General features: G+C 41.9%; 1 protein-coding gene across 5 annotated transcripts in view; it reads left to right on the top strand.

Annotated features, from left to right (window-relative positions):
• The first annotated feature begins 1439 nt into the window (after window positions 1–1439).
• Window positions 1440–24583, top strand: part of zmp:0000001167 (protein phosphatase 1 regulatory subunit 12A) — a 154528-nt gene continuing 131384 nt past the window's right edge. For all 5 annotated transcript variants that reach the window (XM_060838777.1, XM_060838778.1, XM_060838780.1 and 2 more), the window contains exon 1: window positions 1440–1857. In XM_060838777.1, the coding sequence (XP_060694760.1) occupies window positions 1591–1857 (267 nt within the window). In that variant the 5' untranslated portion in view covers window positions 1440–1590. The remainder of the gene's footprint in view (window positions 1858–24583) is intronic.

Raw genomic sequence — 24583 nt, 5'->3', positions numbered from 1 at the left:
CAAGTTAGCTATGATCTTATGGAGTGATGGAGGAGGCTTAAGGGGCAGAGTGGCCTGTGGTTTCTTGTTCATTTGTTTGTAAATCTCACTCATTCCAAACTGTGTATTAATATTTCTGAATGAGTGATATAAAATGTATCTATATACAAGTGTTTGGAAGCTACCTGTAAGAGTGGCAGAGTAGACAGGCAGGAGGCTGGAAGAACACAGCAAGCCAAGCAGCATCAGGAGGTGGAGAAGGTGATGTTTCAACTATAACCTTTCATAAGGACTGGGGGTCAGTGTGGGAGTAGCTGTAGATAAAGGGGGTGGGGATACAGGGTGGTGAAGTCAGGATAGGTGAAGACAGGCAGAGGGTATACCTGGGTGGTCAAGGGAGGAATGAATTCAACGAGAAATGTAAGGGAGGGGAGGGTCTGGGAAGGGAAGAGAGATTTATTTGAAATTGGAGAACTCAATGTTGAGTCCTCCGGGCTGGAGACTGCCCAGGCAGAAGATGAGGTGTCGTCCCACTAATTTGCCCTTTGGTTTGTTGTGGCAAAGGAGGAAGCCAAGGATGGTCATGTCAGAAGGACATATAGAGAGTGGCAGAGGCAGAAACTTTTAAATGTGTAATTGCATTGCCAAAGCATACAAGGGTATGAGGTAAGTACTAGAAAATGGAATTAGAACATTTAGGTGGATGGTGTGGATGACTGCAAACATGATGGGCTGAAGGGCCTTTTTCTGTGTGGTATAATTGTGTTGATGTGTTGGGCCTTGTTGATCTGTATCACCTATAATTCACACTGAATAGATAATTGAATGTAAGGTTTGTGACAATAATTGAAACTGAACAATTGGACGGATCTGCATGTGATACGAAAACAGAAATTGCTGGACAAATTCCAGCCCAATCACTGGAGTTGGAATATCACCTCTGCTTTCTCTCCACAGATGTTACCAGACATACTGAGTTTCTCCAGCAATTTATTTTTGTTTGTTTCAAATCTCAGCATTGACAGCTCTGTTTTATTTTAGATGGCTTTTGGTAAATGGATCTGGTAACTTCTGTGGCAAAGACATCTGATTGTGATGTTGGCTTTATGGATCTGGTCATCCATGTGGGGAAGGGATCTGAATGTGATATTGGGTTGGGTTTATGGATCTGGTGGTATCTTTGGGGAATGGGATCTTTATGATATCAGGTTGGGTTGTGGTTTTGGTAATCTCTTTGGAAAGGGATCTGAATGTGATATTGAGTTAGGTTTATGGATCTGGTAATCTGTGTGGGGAAGGGATCTGAGTGTGACATTGGATCGGGTATGTGGATCTGATGATCTCTGTGGTGTAGGGTTTGGAAGAGCACTGGGTAAGGGATGGAAGTCAAGCTGCAGTGTATTAGGGATGTGACTAGATGGCGCAGGTTTGTGTGTGTATGTGTGTGTGTGAGAGAGAGCTGAGATGTATATGGTGTGGCTCAGCGCGGATGCTGTAGGTTGGCTGCTCCTCGGGCTGTAATGTATACAGAGGGTGTGTAGATGGCGCAGGGCTGTGTGGCGGAGACTGGAGCTGGGATTTCGGGGCACTCCCGGTTGAGTTGAGTGGAAGATGGCGGCTGAGGATCGGGAGAGGGACCAGGCCCGCAGTGACAACGCCAGGCACAAGAGGAAGGAGCAGCTGAAGCGCTGGCTGGGCTCGGATACCGACCGCGAGTCGGAGCGGCCCCGCACCAAGCAGCTGCGGGTCAAGTTCGCCGAGGGCGCAGTGTTCCTGGCCGCCTGTTCGAGCGGGGACCGGGAGGAGGTGGAGAAGCTGCTGCTGCAAGGAGCTGACATCAACTACACCAATGTGGACGGTCTGACCGCCCTGCACCAGGTACACAGACACACGCACACCGGCTTCAACTTCCCAGGGGAGAGAGACAGAGACAGGCTAAACCCACTCCCCAAACTAGAGTCAGTGTGGGAACTGTAGCTGGACTGGGTTAGAGCTGCTTCTAAACCTGCAGGAGAAACTCACTCACAATCTCTCTGACATTGTTACAGGTTTTAACAAATATGGAGAAAGACCACTACAACAAATAAATGGTTATGAATAAGTGTTATTGAGATGGTCTGCAAGGGGAAATGAGCCGGCGACAACTTTTTCGTCTGTGTCTGGGTTTTTCCCCTCCTCTCTCTCGATTGCTGCAGCAGAGAGTGACATCCTAGCTCTCGGTCCTCCTCACGGACCGCCGCTTTTGAGGAGGGGGGGGGGGGGGGGCTTGAGTCCGGCTGCGGGGGTCGACATCGTGCCCCCCTTCTTCCCTGTGGCTCCACTCTCGGGGACGGGGCGCGGTCTGGTTTCTCTCCGCTGTCTCTGCAGCCCTCCCAAAACGATCCGGACCACCCCCGGGGAGAACACGGGGCAAGTGCTCCTGCCGCCTCCGCCCCCTCCCCCAGTCAGACTGGGACTCCAGCACGGATCAGACCAGAGACAGCTTAATAAGGCAAAGAGTCAGTCAGCAGGTGACAAGGTTACAGCAGGGCAGAGAGACCCCTTGCTCCTCAGATTTGTACGCGCTAGGTCTTGGTAGACATCAGCAGTTTGTCACCATGGAAGCTGACAGCATCTGAGACCAGTCAGTCCGTTCAGGACGTGCTATCGACAAACTAATCGCCCGCAGCACACACTCTTATATCCTCATTTTCCTTGAACGTTTATCCAATTTATTCGTAAAACGATGAGACTTCTCTGCCTGAACCCACTCCTTGTGTCAGAGTCCTCTCTTGTGTTTGTTGTTTACTCTGCAAATTTATTTTAACAAATAGGAAGGAAAATTGGAGTGTTTCTGTTGGAAGAGAGATGATTAGAATTGACTGATATTGATGTTTTGAATTGATAGGAGCTAGTGAGGCGAAGTAGCGTCAAAGAAGTCGGTTTCTAAGCCATTAAGGGGGCAAATACCTCTGGAATAAGGATGTTTACAGAAGGGATTGGGAGAGGATGGTTTGCAATGTTGAAGAATAGAGGGAATAATGAGGTGTGAGAACAGCAGCTGCTGATGTGAAGGATACCATGTTCTGTCAATGTGAAATAACCCATATCCTTGCCATTTCTGTTTATTTAAATGTAATGCCTTTCACTTAGTCTTTCATTGGTCAAGTTTCTATTCCCTGGTTCTCCAATATAAGGCAATGGATAATAGATCAGATCAGTAGTTGATCATGGAACTTTGTAATTAAACTGTTGACTGTGTCTTGAGAAACCTCCTGAATTTGAACTCTGTCTTTACTCTTTAAGAGCATGCTAGTTAAGATTACAAATCCCAAATGTTAGTCTTTTCTACTATTGCACAATATAATAAACAGATACGTCACATTAATTTCAAGTCTGCAATGACTTCAGGATGTCCAAAAACCTTCTGCAACCAATTAAATAATTTGAAAGAATAGTTACTAATGTCATAACACAAGAAATAGGAATTGGACTCAGTCATTTGACCCGTCTTAAATGGGGTAACAGCGAGATTCAATCGTGGCTGATTTGCTACCTCACCTCCAGCTTATCATGTCACTTAATTCCATTGTATCCAAAAAAATTTCTCTGCCTTGTTTATATTCAAACTAAACATCATCTGCATTCAGTAGGAGAGAATTCCATTGATTTACAATCCTCTGAGTGAGGAAATTTATCCTCATCACAGGCTGACCCCTTATTCTGAGACTGTGACACCCTATTTCAGATTTTCTTCATCCTATCAAATGCCTTCAGAGTTTAATATATTTAGTTCTTTTGGAAACTTTAGGGATTGAGGGCCTAGTCTGCTCAATCTCTCCTTTGGAACAATGTTCCCATATCTGGAATCAGCCCAATGACTTGCCTTGCTGCCTTGGCAATATATCCTTCTTTGGATAGTGAAACCAAAACTATAGTCAATACTACAGGTGTGGTCTTACTAATGGCGTATATCATTAGACTCTGATATTCTTATCTCTTCATTTCTTTTGTCATAACGGTGAATGTACAATTTACATTACTCATTGCTTGCTATTCTTTCATGGTAGCATTTGTGATTTGTGTACACAAACACCTAGGTCACTGATTTTGAAATGTTGATATTCAACCAGCACTTTACAAATATTTTACTACTTTCATTTTACTTAGCTTTTTCAAAAACTTAAATGCATGTCATCTGGTCCAGGGATTTGTTGGTGTTTCATCACAATAATGTCTCCACTGCCAATTCTTTACTAACAAGTTCCATGTTTCTCATTGATTCCCCATTAATTCTAGATTATGTTACTGTGAAAATAAATACAAAGGATTTGTTTAATGTGCCTGCCATTTTGTTATTCCCTATTATCAATTATCTCAAATATGCCTGTATCAGACATGTACACTCCTCTTATTGCCACCATTATGAACACCATTCTCTAAGCAGATTGTATCTTGGTTAATTTCTGTGGTGAGCGAGGATTGGATCTTTTTTGCAATTGGGGTTTTTAATTCACTACTCATTATTACTTTCTTACTCTCCTGTCCTCATTTGTGAGGGTTGAGGTCATGGATATCCATTAGATTAGTCTCTGGGCCTCTGGGCAAAGTGCTAAAGTGCATTAGCTCAGCAGGATGGCTGATTAGGAAACTCTTCAGTTCTTACTTCCTATCATCAGGCATAATTGAAATATAAGTATGTAAGTTAGCTCACTGAGCTTGAAGGTTTGTTTTCAGATGTTTCATCACCATACTTGGTAACATCATCAATGAAAGTCTCCAGTGAAGCACTGGTAGTATGTCAGAAGCAATCATCCCAATACCCAATGCATCAAGACATTATTTCTATGTACCACATCACACTGCAGCACCTGAGAACTACAAAAAGTGGAACAAAAATATCTATACAATGTTTTCAAGAAAAACTGGTAACCATTAAACCCAATCTGCTGATTCCTCAGAAACAAACCCAAACAAGCAGACACAACGTAACCACAATATAGCCACATTACCTTACATCAAAAACCTATCAGAAGTGACTTCCAGACCATCCGGACCCCTTGGCATCATGGTAGCCCACAAACCTACCAACACACTTAAACAGCGACTAATGAACCTAAAGGATCCATTAGATACGACCAGCAAAACTAATGTCATTTACAAGATTTCATGCAAAAAAAAACCCACTACATTGGACATACTAGCAGAAAACTTGCCACCAAAAGACATGACCCACTATCACTAGTTTCAGACAAAGAAAGTCACCGCTTTGACTGGGACAACACACACATCCTAGGACAGGTGAACTAAGACACACACGAGAATTCTTAAAGGCATTGTATTGTAATCAGAATTCTATCAATAAATCTAGACTCTTTCTACCTTCCCTTGAAGAAAATAACTGGAAATGACATCACCCAACCTAAGAAACGAAGACCAGTAAATAGACATAGCACCAGCGCTTCACTGGAGATGCTCCCTGATGTGTTACCTAGTATGGTGATGAAACATCTGAAAACAAACCTGCAAGCTCAGAGAGCTAACTTACATACTTATCATCAACCTGAGCTACAAATCTTCTGAAAAATTGCTCATATTTGAAAGATGTACAAGCTGACAATTGATCTGTTTGTTTATGTTACTTGTATGTCTTCATGGCCAATGAGGTCTGACATGGGACTTGAACCCAGAGCTTTGGCTCAATTTGCCAGAGGAGCATCTATAATATTAATTCATGGATGTAATTCACACAGTAATCAGAATTGTGATGCTATCTATCCTGAGGCATATATTACCTCCTGGATCAAAGTATTTGGGAAAGATTTAGTCCCCTCCCTTCTGTCCTTATGATATTGTAACCTCCAATTTCAGCTCTGAACCCAAGCTAACCTTCCTGGAGATGCAGGCACCTACTGTAGGCATGATGCCCCGAAACACTCCACAAACTCACTCATGCTGCAGTTAAGACACACAAGCAGGAGGCTGGAAGAGCATAGTAGTCTGGGCAGCGTCAGGAGATGGAGAACTTGGCATTTCGAGTGTAACCCTTCTTCAGGAATAGGAGATTAGATAGGGATGACAATGTCTGCACGCACACTGCATGCATTGCTATCCTTATCTAACTTCCTTTTTATTGATTAAAGCTATCTACTTAATCAGTCTAGTTTAGTTTTTTTAAACTAATTGCTTGTTCTGTTTAAATTATAGTTTGATTTCAGTGAAACATTTAATCTACCCCCGATTACTTTTCGTCTCTCGTGTACCACTAACAGACTTGTAGCTGCTTGGTGATCTTGCTTTTTTTGTAATCCTGATGTCAGTGATAAGATGACATTATTTGTGGCCTCCATACCTAGACTGAGGTCTTCCTAATTTCACTTCCTGAACCCCTACCCACACAACCTCCAGCTCCAAGAGCAGAGGTGAGCCATGTAGGTGCTTTTTGTTTTTGTGGCTTTACTTCCTATGAGCCCGTGAAGCTTGACTGACTGGAAGGTGAATTCAACTCAGTGATAACTCTACAACGACTTTGAATAATTTTCACTGTGCTGAGATCTTTGCTTCTGTTCGCTGATTTTTGAATTGCGATCTAATGATAGGGAATTTGGTTTCGTGTTTGATTAAAGCCATAGGGAATAGGAAGAGGATTAGGCCATTCAGCCCCTTGAGTTTGCTTTGCCATTCATTAGGATCATGGCTGATCCGAAATTCCTTGCATTTACTTTCCTGCCCTTTTTCCAACTCTTCCCCTACTGATCCAGACTCTCTCTATCTTTGTCTTACATTTACATAGCGCTTCTTCCTCCATAGTTCTCTTGGCAAGAAGTTTCAAAGACGCCCATTCTTCTGAGAGAGAAAATTTCTCTTCAACGATCTTAAATTATCACTCTTTATTCTGAAACTTTACCCTTTGGTGCTAGACTGTCCCAAAAGGGAAAACATCCTCTCAGTATTTATTCTGCTGAGCCCCTTAAAAATCTTACGTGTCACTTCTTGTTTTTCTAAACTCCAATGAGTTGAGTTCCAACCCATTTAGCCTTTGCTTCTCAGACATTCCGGGCATTATCCTACTAAAAGTTCTTTGAACTATCTGCACTGAAATAATATCTTGCCTGAAATGAGCGAAGCAAAACTGCTCACAGTACTCTAGATGTGGTCTCAACAAGACCTTGTCACTTGGCATAAGGCACCCCTACTCTTATACTCCAACCCTCTTGAAATAAGGGCCAACGTTTCATTAGTCTTTCTGATTACGTGCTGCATTTTGTGCTAGCTTTCTGTGGTTCATGCACAGTACCTTAAAGTCCCTTGCTGCTTCCTGCAGTTTTTCTCCATTTAACTAAAACACTATTCTTTTGCTCTCCCTTCCAAAATAAGTTTCACGTTTTCCCACATTGTACACCATTTTTGGCCCACTTAACCTATCAGTGTGTCTGCAAACTGTTTGTATTCATCTCGTGACTTGCCTTTCTACCTGTTTTAGTGCCATCTGCAAATCTGGTGATAGTGCATTCATTTTCTTTCTCCAAGTTGTTAATAATATATTATAAACACTGTACTGCTAAATGGGGTTGAGCAATCTGGCAGTGGTAGAGCACTCCTTTAGGTCTTTGGTGTTGTACCAAATCATTGAAAGATATTCCACTCGTTCACTGCATTCCCTTGCTCTTTCCCCAGAATTTTGAAAGTCTTTCTTTTTCACATAGTCAAGGTCTTTTCCCCAGGGTTGGGGAGTCCAAAACTAGATGGCATAGGTTTAGGTTGAGAGAGGGAAGATTTAAAGGGTACATAACTTTTTCCATGCAGAGGGTGGTGCATGCATGGAACAAGCTGCCAAAAGGTGTGGTGGAGGCTGGTACAATTACACTATTTAAATGGCATTGTAATGGATATATGAATAGAAAAGGTTTAGTGGGATATGGGCCAAATGTTGGCAGATGGGACTAGGTTATGCAGGATATCAGGTTGGCATGGACAGGTTGGACCAAAGGGTCTGTTTCTGTGCTGTACAGCTCTATGCCTCTATAAATATTACTTTTTGAAAGTTATTATTGAAAGTATTTTAAATGGCCTTTTCAGCTACACACTGCAAATCATAACAAGTCTACATTTCAAAAGAATGTAACCTTTTCTCAGTCTTGTTGTTTTGCCAATTACTTTCAGTTGGTGACCCTTTGCCCCTTATTAACTCATCGATATGTCTCAATTTTGAATACGCACCAAATTTCACTTCTTTCTTCTCGGTTGTGAGGAGAGTATGCCATAGTTTCCAGTTTTCCTTCATAACTGAAGTCTCACATCTTTGGATTCATTCTTGTGAACCTTATGCGCAGTCTGCAGGGCCTTACCATCCTTCCTAAAGTAATGCCCAGAATTGGCTACAGTCCCTCACTGGGGTACTGAGCAGGTTTATTTTTAATACAGAGGTCTAATATAAGTTCTTTGTATTTGTAAACTGTAGCCCTTCATTAAAAGAAGACCACATTCCAATCCCATCAAATTTAATTTTAGACTTATACTGACCATGTTGAGTGGTTTGTTTGGGGGCACAGTAGATATGCTTGCAACTTCCTTGTTTTTATGAACCATAAATGTGGAAAGTTACAGGCAGACCCTGAGTCAGGAGTGTAGCACATTATAGAAGGACCCCAAATGCACATTGCATTCAAGGCCAAACTGTACAGTTGGCTTTTGAAGTTTGGCTCTGAAAGGCTCTGTAAATGACAGTGTAGTTTACCATATTACCAGAAATATGGTAAAATTTCTGCAGCTAGTACTGGACCCATCCAGTGAAACAACATCCTTCTCTCTTATTTAGTGCGCATGTAATTCATGGATAATTGGCCACTTTTTGCATTTCCCCCCAACCGAGAGAAGGTTATCCGCCTCTGTTGAATGACTTACTGATGAAGCCAGGGATTAGAGATTTATATTGCTGGGGAGAGCACACCAGGCTCACATGATTTTTATGTGGTCAGTATCTGGGTCATTGGGCTATTGTAGGGTCAACATGACAGGCCACAGAAGTTTTGTGGGGTCAGTGTAATGGATCACAGGATTCTTGCAGAATTAAGATCATTGGAGAATCAGTTTGACAGGTCATGGGCTTATTACAAAGTTGCAGAATTGTTATGGGGTCAGCAGCATGGGTCAAGGTCAGGATTAGAGTGGTGTTGGAAAAGCACAACAGGTCAGGCAGCATCCTGGATGCTGTACCCACTTCTGCCTGGTATGGGTCAAGGGTTATTGTGGAGTTAATGCAATGTGTCGCAAGATTATTGTGGAATCATGGTTATTGCAGGGTCCCAGGATTAAAACAGGGTCACAGTCTTTGCAGGGTCCACCTGTCAGATCAGGGATTAATACAGGATCACAGGGCTATTATAGGGTCAGCATGATGGATCATGAGGTTATTGTGGGGACATCATAATAGATTATGGGGTTATTACAGGGTCAGCATGAATGGATAACAAGCCTATTGCACAATCAACGTGATAGATCATGGGACTATTGATGGGTCAGCATGATAGATCACAGGGTTATTGTAGGGTCAGCGTGATCAGTAATAGGGGCTAGTGTGGCAGATCATGGGCCTGTCGTGGGGCCAATGTGGCTGATCATGAAGTTATTGTGGGGCCAATGCGCCAGGTCGTGGGGCCATTGCAGGGCCAGTGTGGCATGTCGCAGGGGCATTGCGGGGTCAACGTGGCAGGTTGCAGTGCTGTTGCGGGGTCAACACGGCAGCTGGGAGGGCTATTGTGGGATCAGTGCAATGGGTTGTATTGGGATGCTGAGAGCTTTCTTTATAGGCTTATTTCTTCCATCTCCTATGTTCTGGTGTTGAAACAATAAAAATATCTTCTCTCATTTTAATGGAAACGTAATTCAATTGGAAGCAATTTATCTTGATTTGTTGTCACTGGTCAATTTGAGTGATCTGTGACCCCTGATGTCACTGGGATCAGGGGTCACAGTACATGCATTTCCTATGTTTTGTTGGTAGCTGCTGAATGTAAGTTGCAACGGGGTCCATGGAAAATGTTCCCTGAGATGTGCTGTTTCCCTCAGACATTTCTACTGGGTTTACATTCTCGATTTTTAGCTCTTCTGTGTCTGGGAGGGAGCTGGAATGTTCAAATCATACTTGGATAGAGGCTGAATCTTAGTTGGTCTTTGGATAATTCTGAAAGACAAGACTTTGCTGAAGTGTTAGGAGCTTTTTTTTCACTTTGATCCCAGGAAATAAGATACTGTGAGAGCATTTTCCATCTCCAGGAAGAGAATGGGCAGTCATTTGTGGTTCAAGCAGTGGGATAATTGACTAGGGTTCACCTCCCCAAACAACCTTCCTGAACAAAGCAGCTCCTGAATACCTGGTGATTATTTTCTACTTGTTAGCCTCACAGATTCCCAAAAGTAACTACAGCCCTGGTACCAATGCCCCTACCCACCACCACCACCATACCCCAACCCCCACCTCCTCAGCTTTAAATGTGCATTAACTTGTTTTTGAAAATACTTAATGTACAGTATCTTTTTAGTTTTATTTATCTATTTAGTCTGGAGCCCATACACAATAGGAATCTTCTAATAGATCACGTCAAAAGAGAACGTTATATGTCGGAAGCTCAGGTCAGGCATTATATTCTCATTGAAATGTTTTGAACTCGGTCACTGTGGCGGTAGTGTTTCAAATCCAGGTCCCATGGTCTTGACACACCTCCTGACTTCAGTCCATGGTGATCATTCTTATTTTGCTAACTTAACCAAATATTATAAATATATGTGGCAGTTATGGAGCCATAATGTGAGTTATTAAGGTCTTATTAGTAACTCTGGAGTGTGTTTATAATGAAACGCAAGATTTGTGAGTCAGTGAGGAAGAACATTCCTTCAGAAGCAACTCCAGATAGGTCGAGCTCTCCTTATTGCCAGTGTTAATTCTGAGAGCGAGTTGTGGTCATGCTGCGCAAGGTGCTTTAAAATGTAAAATGGACTACTTTCATTCTATTGTTTCTCATCCCATTTTCTCTCTTAGATTTTGCTGTCTCTACTCTCATTTCTCTATTTCTCTCTCACTTTCCCTTTCTCCTATACTCACACCATCTCTTTCTTTTTCTCACCTTCTCTTACTATCATGGTTGTTGTTCCTCCTTTCCCACTTCTCAGAAGTGGAGTAAGTACTACAGTGTACTGTGATCTGTAGTAGAGTTTCCCTGTATTTGTAGGTTGAATCTCAAAGTTTGAACCTCTGTCAATGTTTGAATCCTCACTTGCACCCTTCTTCTCTCACATTTGAATTTTCTCTCACTTTCACTGTCTCCTCTATCTCATTTTCTCCTCTCTTACTTTCTCCTCTATCTCCCTCACTTTCCCCTTTTCTCTCTGCTCAGTTTCTCTCCTATCACTCGGTTTCTCTCTCAACTAGGTTACAGAAGCCTTTCTTGCTCTTTGCTCTTTCGCTTATTCTTGATGAACCATCCAAGGAAGAAAATGATGTGGGCCAACCAGTATTTGTACCAAACATTACTGTATAGATAATGTGCATCTTTTCTGTTTCATTGCTTTCTTTAGTCAATCAATTTTGTTAGTTTTGTCTTAGTTAAGATCTAATAAGATCTTAAGAATTCATATTATAGCTCCATAACTGCCACATGCAGCTATAATATTTGGTTAACAACCTATTTCTCAAAAATGACCATTTTCAGATTGAGCTGCTTGTTTCATTTTTTAGTTCCTCTTCCACTTCAGGTAGTAAGAGGAATGGAATGAGAATGATGTATTCATGCACTAAATTCACTGTTGTCGTCAACACGACTTTATTAGGCTCACATGTCAGTAACCCAACATCACTATGAACTCTTAAGTTAACAGTACAGCACCAGTTGCACTCTAAATGAACTTTCTGATTTAGTGTGAACCTGGCTTTTAAGAATTAGTGCATTTTAAAATTTCTCTTAACAAAATCATTATTTTTGAGCAACTACTTTTTCACAATTCAAGAATGGCCTGCCACCCAGTATTTTACCAGCTTTGGGCATCATACCCTTTGAATAGTTTGTTCAAGTATAATACTGCATCTGACCTCGATCGCAACCTCTATGACCAGTCTAAGCCAGTGAGTCCATCACTATTCCGTGTTGAAATTGGTCAACAGTTAGCATTCAGCCAATTTATTGAGACTTCAAAAAAATGATTCCTGAGTTTCTGTCTGTGTTGAGGGTCGGTGTGTTGCACAAGGGCAGAAGAGCTATCCTTTTGTAAATCAACTTGCAGTGAAGTGTAAAGTTCATATCTTTTCAGAAAGTAAAAATGAACTTGCATTTGCATAGTGCCTTTCAGAATATCAGGACTCACCAAAATGCTTTCCATCCCACAAAACATTTTTGAGGTTTAGTCACATTTTTTTTAATGTGGAAACTATGGCAGCCAATTGGCATATGGCAAGTTTTCCGAAACAGATTGAGTTCACAAACAAATTGTGTTTTCCTGAGATTAGTTAAGGAATAAACATTGATGGAGACTTTGCCTCCTCGCTTTCTAAAATACTGTTGTTGGGATATACAGCACAAAAGCAGACCCTTCATCCAATTTGTCGAAGCCGACCAGATATCCTAAACTGATCTAGTTCCATTTGCCAGCATTTGGCCCATATCCCTCTAAGCCCTTCCTACCCATATATTCATCCAGAAGCCTTTTAAATATTGTACCCATCTCCTCCACTTCCTCTGGCAGCTCATTCCATACACACGCCACCCTCTGTGAAAAGGTTGCCCCTTGGGTCCTTTTTAAATCTTTCCCTTCTCACCTTAAACCTGTTCCCTTTAGCTTTGAACTCTCCTATCCTGGGGGAAAAAAATTACCTTGGCTATTCACCCTGTCCATGCCCCTCATGATTTTATAAACCTCTATAAGGTCACTGCTTAGCCTCTGATGCTCCAGGGAAAACAGCCCCAGCCTATTCAACCTCTCCCTATAACTCAAACCCACCAACTGGCAACATCCTTGTAAACCTTTTTCTGAAGTTTTTCAAGTGCCTTGGGATGTCTGAATAGATAAATGGAATTTTAAATATAATACGCCCATACTGCAGTGCCCCCTCAGTACATCATCAGATTATATTGGTCCAAATGATGTTTTGAATTTGCTCTGATTCTTGCCTCATTATTGCAAACAACTGTCCTGATTTGCAGATCACTGAGTCTTTGTGAAGCTTTGATGCAGCCAGGAAGGTGAAAATCCTCTTTTCCTAGCTTACAGCCAGAATTGGCAGAAATTCAAATTTCGAGAGATCAAACCGAGAAACTCTGCTACAGATCGCAGTACAGTTTACTTCACTTCTGACACCGGGTCGTTACAGCTAGGCTGTGGCTTGTCTAAGTTTTTAAACAGAATTATTTATGAGAACAAAATAAAGAGCTTTTCAGTTTACTTTGACAGCATAAAGTTTGGCCGACAATCCAGCAAAGTTCTCAAGTAAATGGTAGACATTCCAATGTCAGTCACCTGATCCTGTCTTAAAGTGGAAATGTCAGTGTAGTATTTGACTGAAACTTGTCAGAAGTGGCATTCGGTAGGTTCAGAGGGGAGGGCTCTTAAACTCTGTTTTAGTGTCAAAATTTACATTTGAGACAAAATGATATGAGGAGGGGCATTCTGTGATCAACAGAGAATTCATTAATCTGCAGGAACAAAGCATTTGCCTAATAACAGTCAACAAAGTTCAATCTATTAATTGAACTTGCAGCTAAGAACTCCAAATTAATCTTTGGGCTTTCCCAGAGAGAGAGAAAAAATGTTTCAAGGGATTTCAAATAGCAATTCAAAACAATATTGTTGCTCTTAATTTGTTACAAATGTCTCCAATTCTGTAGCTTTAATGTGAAAGGTGGAAGAAAATACATGATGGCCCACACTAAATAAGTAGGAGATTTTGAAGTGAATTGATTGATCACTTGATTAAAAATTGGCAGCTTATCTTTAAACAGAAGGATTAATTCAGCTGCGCAACCATCTGTTCTTTGTTTTTAATGAAGGAAATCTAACAGTTGCATTGGTTGCATTGGTTCGTATTTCTGTTGAATGTTTTACGGTTAAACTGAAATTGTTTTTACTATCAGTAACTTTTTTCAGCGATTTAGCATTTTCAGTAGAATAGTGGGATGCAACAAATGCATGTCTGATGCCAGACTTGGAAAAATACTGAAATAGGGGAGGGGGGAAATATAGCCACGTTTGTCACTTTGCAAAGATAATGCCATATGTTGGACAGACAGACAGAATGACTGGTTCTCTTTATTGTATGAAAAAGCTGAGAGAGACATTTGAATTAGTGAAGGGACTCACTAGGCGAAATGAAGAAGTGTTTCACTTGTGGGCAAGTTCATATGTTGATGGCTCCTCGAGAAGGTATTGGCTAAAACTTTAGTATGAAATTAGGGAGAAGTGATGAGATCTTAGAAGTCACCAATTATGAAATAATGTGATTGACCCACCTGACCTCATCCTCACTTGTCTATTAGCTTGAGATACAATCCTATTTGTAGGAGTAATTACAACCACAATGCTCACAGATGAAGTTCGACTTTCAGGCTGTGGACATCTTCCCTCATTTTCTTTATTCTTGGAATATGAGTATCACTGGTTGGGGCATCATTTATTATCCATTCTTAATTGATTTTGAGAAGGTGGTGGTGAGCTGTCTATTTGAACTGCTACCTCATGGCATAAGGATAAATGCAGCCTGTTAGGAAAGGAGTTCTCTGATCTTAACCCAACAGCAGTTAAAGAGCAAGTGATATAGTTCTTTTTGGACAAGGGCATGTCATGATTATCATTATATCACCCTCCCCAGTTATGCCAAAATAGAGAGAGTCTTCCTACAAACTAGTCAAGCAAGAGACTTACATTGTCATACTCCTAGGCGCATGTCTTTTAGCCAAACACTTTGAAAATCATTACTGCTACGTCCTGTCCCACTGCTAGACAAATCAGCAAAGGTGATGGCGCAATAATGCAGGGAAGGGCCAAGAGTGCTTCACATTGACACGAACCACATGAAGCCTCAATATCAGATAAATTTGAGCAACAAAATCTCTTGCTTGTCCACTTTAACTAATCAATAGGTGCTTCTCTATGTTGAACACAACTTGGAAGAAGCTGTTCTGGCTAAGATCATCAGTGCCCAGCACCAAGAGTAACTTGGTAGAACCATTACGGACAGACCTGGTTGAGTCTTGAATGTCCAGCAACATACGGTGAGAGAAGTCAAAAAGTGTGGCACTGGAAAAGCACAGCCGGACAGGCAGCATCCAGGGAGCAGGCGAGTTGACAATTCAAGCATAAACTCTTCATCAGGAATGTCAGACTTTGGAGCTCGAAATGTTGGCTCTCCTCTTTGAATCCTGCCTGGCCGTTTCTGCTTTTCCAATGCCACGCTTTTTGACTCTGATCTCCAGCATCTGCTGTCCTCACTTTCTCCCATCTGGTGAGAGAACCATTGCAAGCTGGAAGTGATGACTTCATCTTCACCAATCTGTCTATGGTATCTATAAGTGAAAATTTGGGTTCAGAATGGCAAAGGACAGTGCTTGCCGAAATGAAGCCCTACTTTTGTGCTGAGGATATCCTCTGATATATGGGAGCTATCCTCGTGCTAAATGGGATAGATACCAAAGAGATTCTAAATGGGATAGATATCAGAAAGATTTGGCATCTCAAATCTGGATATCCACAAGGCCATGTTGGTCAGCAGGATTGAATCCCACCCCAGTCTATAAACTCATGGCTGAGCATATCTCTCAGTATGTCATTTCATCTTTGCCAGGAATAAACCTGGTTTAATGAGACATGTAAGAAGGCCTATCAAGAACAGCTGCAGGTAGACCTGTAAATGTACCTAGTGAATCTACAGCACAGGACTACATTTTGTGTCCATCAGAAGAAAGAGTGACAATATTCTAAGCTCATCAACCCCACAGCCAACAGATCAACCAAAGTTCTGTTATCTTGGATCTCCAGTTGTGAGTTCAGTGGGAAATTAAACAATTGGCCAGAAGAGGAGGCTTCAAAAATATCAATAATTTCAATGATGTCAGGGCCCAGTGCACAGTGCAAAAGGCAATGTTGAACCAGTTGTAGCCATCTTAGGTGAGAAGTACAATGTGGATGTTACATCTCAGCCTCCTCCTAGAGGCCTACCATATCAGATAGCCACAAGCCATACATTTCACCACACATATCAAGAGATGACTAAAGATATGGGACACCTTGACAACATTTTTATAGTAGTATTAAAGACATATGTTCCAAAACTAAATATGCAACCTAGTCAAGCTCTTCCAGTGCAGCTACTACATTGTACCAACAATGTGAAAAATTGCTTTGGTATGTCCTATTCACATAGACCAGGACAAATCCAATCTGATCAAATACCTCCTCTTCAGGTCGACTGTCAATCAGCGATGTGCTGGACAGTATCATTAACAGTTCTGTCAAATAGCACTTACTTCTCAATAACCTGCTTATTGATGCTCAGAATTATTTTTCCTGAACAGCTTCATTTTTCAACTTGTCACAGCCGTATCCAAGCATGAACAAAAGAGCTGATGGCATCAAGAGACTCTAATAAAATTGAGATGTAATCCAGGTAGCTGTGGGAGTCGGTGGGTTTGTTTAAATTACGCTTCATCTGCAAAAATGCTATCCCGTATTCCCAATTGAAGTTGATGGGAATTAGCTAGGATGAAGCTCCACTTGACGGTCACACTTAGCACAAAGGAAGATTGATGTTATTGTTAGATGCCAGTCACCTCCACCTTGTCTGTTCCCAAGAGGACCAGTTTGATCACAGAACACACCAGATGGCCTCCTTCTTTTAAAGACCATAATTTTCCCTCCCAGGTAGTTAACGATGCCCTCCAATACATCTCATCCATGTCCCACACCACTGCCCTCAAACCCCACCTCTCCAACCGCAACAAGGACAGAACCCCCTGGTCCTCACCTTCCACCCTACCAACCTCCGCGTAAACTGCATTATCCGCTGACGTTTCCGCCACCTCCAAATGGACCCCACCACCAGGGATATATTTCCCTCCCACCCCTATCCACTTTCCGCAAAGACCGTTCCCTCCGTGACTACCTGGTTAGGTCCGTGCCCCCCAAAAACACCCTCCCCTCCTGGCACCTTCCCCAACCACCATAAGAATTGCAAAATCTGCGCCCCCACTCCACCCTCAAATCCATCCAAGGCCCCAAAGGAGCCTTCAAAGATTCACCTGCACTTCCACAAATGCCATTTATTGAATCCATTGCTCCTGATGCAGTCTCCTTTACATTGAGGATATTGGATGCTTTATCACAGAGCACTTTATGGAACATCTCCAGGACACCTGCACCAACCAATCCCATCACCCCGTGGCTGAACATTTCAACTCCCTCTCCCACTCTGCTGAGGACATGCAGGTCTTGGGCCTCCTCCACCGCCACTCCCTCTTCGCCTGATGCATGGAGGCAGAACGCCTCATCTTCCACCTTGGAACACTTCAACCCCAGGGCATCAATGTGGATTTCACCAGTTTCCTCATTTCCCCTCCCCCACCTTACCCCAGTTCCAACCTGCCACCTCAGCACCATTCTCCTGACCTGTCCTACCTGCCAATCTTCCTTTCCACCTATCCGCTCCATCCTCGTCTCAGATCTATCCCCTTCATCCCCACTTCCCTCCACCTATTGCACTCTTAGCTACCTTCTCCCCAGCCCCACCCCCCCTCCCGTTTATCTCTCCAGCTCGGAGGATCCCAGTCTCATTCCTGATGAAGGAGTCCTGCCCGAAATGTCGATTTTCCTGCTCCTGGGATGATGCCTGAACTGCTGTGCTTTTCCAGCACCACTCTAATCAAAATCATAAAGTTCCCAGCCCAGCAGTACTGTGGGTCTGTCTACACTGAATTAACTACAGCAGTTCAAGATGACAGCTCATCGTCTTTTTCTTGAGGACGGCCAGGCACGAGCAATAAATGCCGGACCAATCGGCAGTGCCCACATTCTAAGAATTAATTTTTAAAAAGCCCCGGTTTTTCTGTTGGCTGTAAACTACGGACTAAGATTTGAGGGAAAATAACCTGGGGAATACTATACAAATCCTGGAAATGCTTATTGAAGCAAAGGGTATTCTCAAGAATCTGCATTTCCTTTAAGTGATATAGTTTGCTGTTAATTTTATAGGATGGTTGTTCACCAGTTTGGTATATCTGAAAGTTGGAACTTGATGTATCATCCATCCAGTGAGCAAAGACAGGGACAACCCCACCTGTCTGCATTCAGTCCACATTAACTTGAGGATGCTAACAAAAATAAAGGTTGAAATGCGTTGTTAATGTCTGCAGTTGCTGATGTGAAATGTCAGTATGGGGGCTGGTTTCTGTGGATCCTGGCTATTGTGCTTGGCTTTTCACCTTGGTGAGTTTGGGCAACAGCTTGCTTATTCTGGCACATTGCCCATACTATGATCTCATGCATCAGTGACAAACGCTATGACTCTCTGATGTGCAAGCTGTCTGTGGAAGCAGGCAACTGTGCCAGCTGATTCATTCCCACCACTGAGAAAGCATGCCAGCTTATGAGCTAGTTTAACAGCTGACAGGTGAGCATCTTGCTGTTGAAGTTATGCCATGGCAACTGTTGCTTGAGGCCTCATCTTCAGGGGAATCCAGTAGTGAGAATGTACAGAGCAACCTCGATTAGCCGAACATAAGTTATCCAAATCTTCAATTATCCGAACAGAATCCTGTAAAACACTATCCGTTATCTGAACTCTGTTATCAGAACAAAATACTCCCTGCCTGTATCGTTCAGATAATCAAGGTTGTTCTGTAAACTGTTTTCCTTTTGCTTCTCACAGGATGGTGGCCATAAGAAGAGGGGAGTTAAGATGAACAGAGGCCGGTGGGAGACCACCCCTTTTCCCCATCTCTGCCTCCAGTTTGGGGCAAATGGAGCCCTCCTCCCCCTTTCTGTTCGGTCACCTTGATTACCCAGCCACTTTGTTCACCCACTGAAGTCAGGTAATTGGGCACCAGAGAAATGAGGCCTTTTAATTAACCTCCTAATGGCCTTTGTTGACTTTTCTGATTCACTGGTAACAGTGGATCTTGCCTGGTGAGAGGGACCAAATATGTCTGTGATTGTGTCCCCTTTCGCCACCTCTAGCGAGAGCAAAAGTTTCACCCAAAATCCTCGATGGCTGATAACAACCGAAATGCCATTGACACATCAGCGAGATCAGATGGTCACACTAAGTTAGTCCCACGGTCGAGTCTGGTATTGTGACTGTCATTCAGAGTTTGTGTTTTAGAATGTAATTTTTAGTTTTAAGAATTGAGAAACTTGACTGTAAGACATGGAGTAATTTGATTTAGAAACTGTTGAACAATCCTGAAATAAGAGAAATTCAAACAAGTTTGGTTTTATTTCCGGTTTAAGGTCAGAGGTGACAGTGGAAAAACTTGAACAATGATGATCTGTCCTCAAGCTTGGAATGAAGCAAGAGAGTTCAGAACAAGTGTAGTTATGTCCCTTAAAAATATAAATTATTCATATCAGTTAAAGAATTAAAGGGTTGTGTTGAAAGTGAAATAATGAATTCACAATTTTGTTTGTGCATGTCCTGAAGTGTGCAACAGTGTCATTAAAAATTGATTTGGTTGGAGCTTTGGTTAGAAGATTCTTGTGTTTATCTTGACATGTTTCTTGACAGAGGGAAGCTGCTCAGTTTGGGTTTTGTGCAGGCACAAGCAGCTGGAAGATCTTGTTCTTGGTTGTAGCCAGTGGAAGAAACCTACACTTGTCTTCACAGAGCCTTGTATCTGATAACTGTTAGCTTGAGTATTTAGTTTGCAAGGAGCAGGACAGAAGACGTGGGAGCACACAAGGGGAAAGAGCAGTCTGTGTATGTCTGAAGCCAGAAATGAAGAGATGCAGTTTTGAGGTTTGATGAGAAAATTGAGGGACCTTGAGCCAAATGGAAGAATCCACATGATGTTCATACCTTGAAGTTATGCTGCAGAAAGTCATGAGAAACAAATGACCGTACTCATAACTAAGGTGATGAAATTACAAGGCTGATACCCACACCAGGAAATGTGGGGAAAAGATAGATGCACAAACTGAGGACTGGGACACATAATGACTAGGGCAACAAAATGAAGGAGCAATAATGAAGGTGAGGTGGCTATTAATGAGCCTCCAAGACTGTCGAATATATGATAGGGACTGATGGATTGAATATCAGGACAGTCTTTTGATGTCCTTGTCCCAATTTTTGTAATTAATATTTAATTAGAAGTAGATTCTGTTCCACTTTCCTTGGCCTCAAGTTATTTTCTATAATGCGTAATGAATATACTGTTTGTGGTGGTGTTGTGACAGTTTCAGAGTAAATTTGCTGAGCTGCCATTGAGCGATGGCCATTCTCCAAGGTCATCGGCTACATTGTTGCTGGATAAGGACTTCTGGAAAATGAATAAGCAGAGATTCCATACGTAATTATGTGCATGGGGTGCATCAGAGGGTTGATATTTGGCAACCCTGAACAGGTTATCTCGCATGCTTTGTATATGTTATAAAAGGATAATTGATTTCTATAAAAGGCAGTGCAGTGTAAGGCTGTGACAGTAGCTTATGCTAGTCTGGTACCCAGTATATGCCAGTTAGGAAGCACTGTTCACTAATTTACAGCTGTAACCAGTAATTGTTTTTTGGTTTATGCCATTAATCTTTTCTAATGTAATCAAATGTATTTTGTCTTGATGTGCTGTGCTTTGTAACATAAACCGTGTTAATGCTGCAGGCTATGTCTATTGTCTCTTCTGTTTGCCTTTTTTAAAAGTGAAGTCAATCTGGGCACGTGATGACACCTCTGGGTAGGTGGCAAAGTTACATCACACTATAAACTTTTGCTATAAATTGTGTCTTACGATCTTATACTCACAATCACCTGATGAAGGAACAATGTTCCAAAAGCTAGTGCTTCCAAATAAACCTCTTGGACTGTAACCTGGTGTTGGGTGATTTTTACCTCTGGGCAGGGAGGACTTGAACCTGAGTTTTTCGTATTGTATGATACAACTGCAAGGGCACTTCAAAGTGATTGATTGATGTTTGGAGTGACCTGGAATATCTCTGGAAGAAATGAAGTAGAGTACAAGCACAAGTTATTTACCCGTACTTCTTGCTAGTGGGAAAGTGTGGTCATGGAGAACATGTTAAAGGACATACCAGGAATTTTAATGCATTGGAGTTGATTGGTAGAGCAACCAATGAATTGGAGAATGACTTTGAGGATTGATTTACTGTGACAGATTTCTACAAAATGTTGGTCATCTGTAATTATGGTGATATCAGTGTAAATTTCTAATATGTACTCTTAACAACTTGTTAACGCCCCACCAAGGGATTAGGATTCCAACATTTTAGCAGTAACCCACTGCAAAGCAGTGCTACTGAAAATGGTGGACCATCATCAGTACTGAGATGGCAATTTAGGCAGATGAGTCAAGTCTAATGTAGCAGCAGCCTCAGGGACAGAAATTTGAGAGTGAATAGAATAATAAGTTCAAACAGTGGTCAAATAGTCAAAAACATAAGATTAAGTTTCTTCTAATTTTTTTCTGTCTCAACTGCATCCCTTTTATCAGCCAAGGTTCTGTCTCCCAGTGGGACTAAAATGTGGACTGTTGGACTAAAGCATCCAAAGATTTGTACTTTAGCAAAGTCCTCCTTGGAAAACATTTATAGGCACAGGAGGCACTTGACAGTTACTGGAACTGCTGACGACTACCTTTGAAGCTTGCAGTGATTACGTGTAAAAGTGGAGAAAGCCCAACTAATTTATCAAGCAATGTGCCTCTTAACATTCTAACTACCCCACCCAGTATGTGAAGCTCCTTTGCAGTTTTTAACAAATAAGTTTCTACTTTCAAAAGAGTATTTTGTATTGATTTCATGTCCTCTTGTACAACATTCTTGTCTTACTAACAAATAATATTCCAGAATACAGGAGCTAATTAATATTTTAAGTACTTGAATGAGGTCTTTGTGAACTATCATTTGTCAAGACTGCAGAACTTGGGCTTGAGTGATGATGCTTTTGAAACATGAGCTGATCCCTTTTTGTACAGGAATGATTATTGCTCCATACAACATACTGACTGGTGTATACACATCTTTTATGGTGCTGCTGTGATGCACTGTGTCAGTGCTGAGTAGAAGACATCAAATTCCCAATGATCCTCCATGACACTCTTCACTTGTGCAAAAATGGACCGGTGAGCCTGACGTCATTGGTGGGCAAGTTGTTGGAGGGAGTTCTGAAAGACAGGATTTAGACTTATTTGGAAAGACAAGATCTGACCAACAAGGTTTTGTGTGTGGGAAATCATGTCTCACAAACTTGATTGAGTTTTTTGAAGAAGTAACAAAGAGGATTGGTAAGGGCAGAGCAGTGGACATAACCTATATGGACTTCAGTAAGGCATTCGACAAGGTTCCCCATGGGACACTGGTTAGCAAGGTTAGATCTCATGGAATACAGGGAGAACTAGCCATTCGAATACAGAACTGGCTCAAAGGTAGAAGACAGAGGGTGGTGGTGGAGGGTAGTTTTTCAGAGAGGAGGCCTGTGATCAGTGGAGTGTCACAAGGATTGGTGTTGGGTCCATTACTTTTTGTCATTTTATATAAATGAATTGGATGTGAGCGTAAGAGACATAGTTAGTCAGTTTATAGATGACAGCAAAATTGGAGGTGTAGTGGACAATGAAAAAGGTTACCTCAGATGACAATGGGACCTTGATCAGATGGGCCAATGGGCTGAGGAGTGGCAGATGGAGCTTAAATTAACTAAATGCAGGGTGCTGCATTTTCGGAAAGCAAATCTTAGCAGGACTTATATACTTAATGGTAAGGTCCTCGGGAGTGTTGCTGAACCAAGAGTGCTTGGATTGCAAGTTCATAGCTCCTTGAAAGTGCAATCACAGGTAAATAGGATAGTGAAGAAGGCGTTTGGTATGCTTTCCTTTATTGGTCAGAGTACTGAGTACAGGAGTTGGGAGGTCATGTTGCGGCTGTGCAGGACTTTGGTTTGGCAACTGTTGGACTATTGTGTGCAGTTCTGGTCTCCTTCCTATCGGAAGGATGTTGTGAAACTTGTAAGGATTCAGAAAAGATTTACAAGAATGTTGCCAGTGTTGGAGGATTTGAGATATAGGGAGAGTCTGAATAGGCTGGGCCTGTTTTCCCTGGAGCATCAGAGGTTGGGGAGTGACCTTACAGAAGTTTATAAAATCATGAAGGGCATGGGTAGGATAAACAGATAAAGTCTCTTCCCTGGGGTGGGGGAATCCAGAATTAGAGGGCATAGATTTAGTGTGAGAGGGGAAAGATATAAAAGGGACCTAAGGGGCAATGTTTTCACGTAAAGGGTGATGTGTATATGGAATGATCTGTCAGAGGAAGTGGAGGAGGCTGGTACAATTGCCAAATTTAAAAGGCATTTGGATAGGTATATGAATAGGAAAGGTTTGAAGGGATATGGGCCAGGTGCTGTCAAGTGGAACTGAATTAGGTTGGGATATCTGGTTGGCATGGGCCAGTTGGACCGAAGGCTCTGTTTCCTTGTGTACATCTCTGACTCTAAATGTCCAGAAGCTGAATCTTTCTCTCCCACAAGATCCACAGTTAATGTTGAGAGCAAAACAAGTGGTGAGTGTGATCCAGTGTTTGAAGAGGAGCTACAATCTTTCAAACCACCTGGCTAAGCTCTGCAATTGTCTGTCTAACTCACTGCATCTCCTTCTCTCATCCAATAAGACTGTTTTTGTTTTTAGTATCTTAACAACTGGACCAACGCTTGGTGTCAGTTTTTCTTTGAGTAGGCTCCCATGAAGTGTCTTGGAAAATGTCATTATGTTGATGACACTATATAAATGCAAGTTATTTTTGAATGGTTGTATAAATTTGTACAGGAAATATGTTTGAAGTTGTGTAACAATTCTTGTCCAAGATAGGGCTGATTATATAAATACCATGCTTTCAGGGAAGGAAGCAGCCATTTTGTATTAAGCTTGGTACTTGCTGCAAACAGTCCCCTGAGAGTTGTTGTTGCATTTTTTTATACACCACTGTTTGAGGGAACAACTGGGATTGCAGTGAAAAACCTGAAGTCTTTGAGGTTAAAATCAAATTACCTTGCAGATCCATGGACATAACGACTAAATGTATTTTCTGTTTGTTTGAAGCAGTAGGTCTCTGAGAAAAAAAATGGAGGCAGTAGTTTAATATCTGTAAGTTGATGAGGGAGCTGTAGTGTTTTCTTTCTTCATGCATTTACACGTGCAAAGGCGATGGAAAAAAAGACTTCAAAGGTATTACCGATAAGCTTGTGAGGGGTTAGACCTCAAAAAGTTATTTTGTGTACAAAGGATGTGTTGAACATCAATTCTTAAACTCATTTAGATTAATTGATTGATATGCAACAAAAAAAACAATTCTTGAATAGAGTTCAGGAATTCTGATCGACTCTTGATCGAGTTCAGGAAAAGCAGACTTGTAGTCCGTATAGAAG

This window comes from Hemiscyllium ocellatum, chromosome 18, assembly GCF_020745735.1.
Source record: "Hemiscyllium ocellatum isolate sHemOce1 chromosome 18, sHemOce1.pat.X.cur, whole genome shotgun sequence".
Lineage (NCBI taxonomy): Eukaryota > Metazoa > Chordata > Chondrichthyes > Orectolobiformes > Hemiscylliidae > Hemiscyllium > Hemiscyllium ocellatum.
Note: the sequence above shows the minus strand (reverse complement) of the source record. Positions and strands in the feature narration are given on the sequence as shown.